Raw genomic sequence first — 1,101 nt, forward strand, 5'->3', positions numbered from 1 at the left:
GCAAGTGTCAAAGCCTACTTTGGATTTTTAAAAAGGGCGGTTCAAGTGAGCAAAGAAATTTTACTCTACTGCAGTGCCCTGAATTGAACTGAAGTTCAGCTCAAGATAGATGAAATTGTGAGTGTGTAAAACCAGTTGTTTGTGAGAACTGTAAAGCAAGATGGTTACCACTTTCATCACCAAATGTAGATTGCAGTAATGAAAGATGAAACCTTACTTTATTCATGCAGCAAAACAAACCAAGTATTCTGAGTAAAACTTCTGGGATGTGCAAGTTAACTCTTTATCATAAGATGCAACTGTATTAATATAACATTGGAATTCTGACAATTGATCCAGACCAATTATGTGATGTGAAAAATGTCAGCTATCTTGAAATATTCAGATCTCATTAAACATATCGTACAAAATCTACCAGGTAGACATCTTGCTCTTAAAGTATGTAACCAAATTATTTGTACTTCCTTTTTAGGCCCCTGGAGGAATTGCAACACCCCTTGTTTATGGCCAACTTCTAGCTTTATACCTGTTGCATAATGACATGTAAGTGGCTTGTATTAATCCTTAACTTTAGACACTGAATTTGTCGATATTAGCTTGAGCTGTAGTTGCCAGAATATTAGTAATTGGCTGTGTGACTAACAAAATGCATGTAGGCAGTGCTGTTTTATTAAAATAATTCACAGAATTAAGGTCTCTTTCACCCCTTGCTTTGACAGGAATCATAGAATGGTTTAGGTTGGGAAGGACCTTGAAGATCATTGAGTTCCAACCCCACTGCCATAGACAGGGACACCTCCCACTAGACCAGGTTGCCCAAGGCCACGTCCAGCCTGGCCTTGAACACCTCCAGGGATGGGGCCTCAACAACCTCTCTGGGCAATCTGTGCCAGTGCCTTACCACCCTCAGAGTGAAAAACCTCTTCCTCACGTTTAATCTAAACCTGCCCTCTTCCAGTTTATAGCCATTCCCCTTCGTCCTGTCACTACATGCCCTAGTAAAAAGTCCTTCCCCAGCTCTCCTGTAGGCCCCCTTTAGGTACTGGAAGGCCGCAATAAGATCGCCCCGGAGCCTTCTCTTCTCCAGGCTGAACAGCCCCA

The 1,101-nt window shown here is 41.9% G+C and overlaps 1 protein-coding gene across 1 annotated transcript in view; it reads left to right on the forward strand.

Annotated features, from left to right (window-relative positions):
• The first annotated feature begins 476 nt into the window (after positions 1-476).
• COPS8 (COP9 signalosome subunit 8) overlaps positions 477-1,101 on the forward strand; it is an 8,740-nt gene continuing 8,115 nt past the window's right edge. Inside the window, exon 1 of the mRNA XM_009887563.1 lies at positions 477-543. Within this exon, the coding sequence (XP_009885865.1) occupies positions 542-543 (2 nt within the window). The 5' untranslated portion in view covers positions 477-541. The remainder of the gene's footprint in view (positions 544-1,101) is intronic.

Source organism: Charadrius vociferus, unplaced genomic scaffold (genome assembly GCF_000708025.1).
Source record: "Charadrius vociferus isolate BGI_N301 unplaced genomic scaffold, ASM70802v2 scaffold136, whole genome shotgun sequence".
Lineage (NCBI taxonomy): Eukaryota > Metazoa > Chordata > Aves > Charadriiformes > Charadriidae > Charadrius > Charadrius vociferus.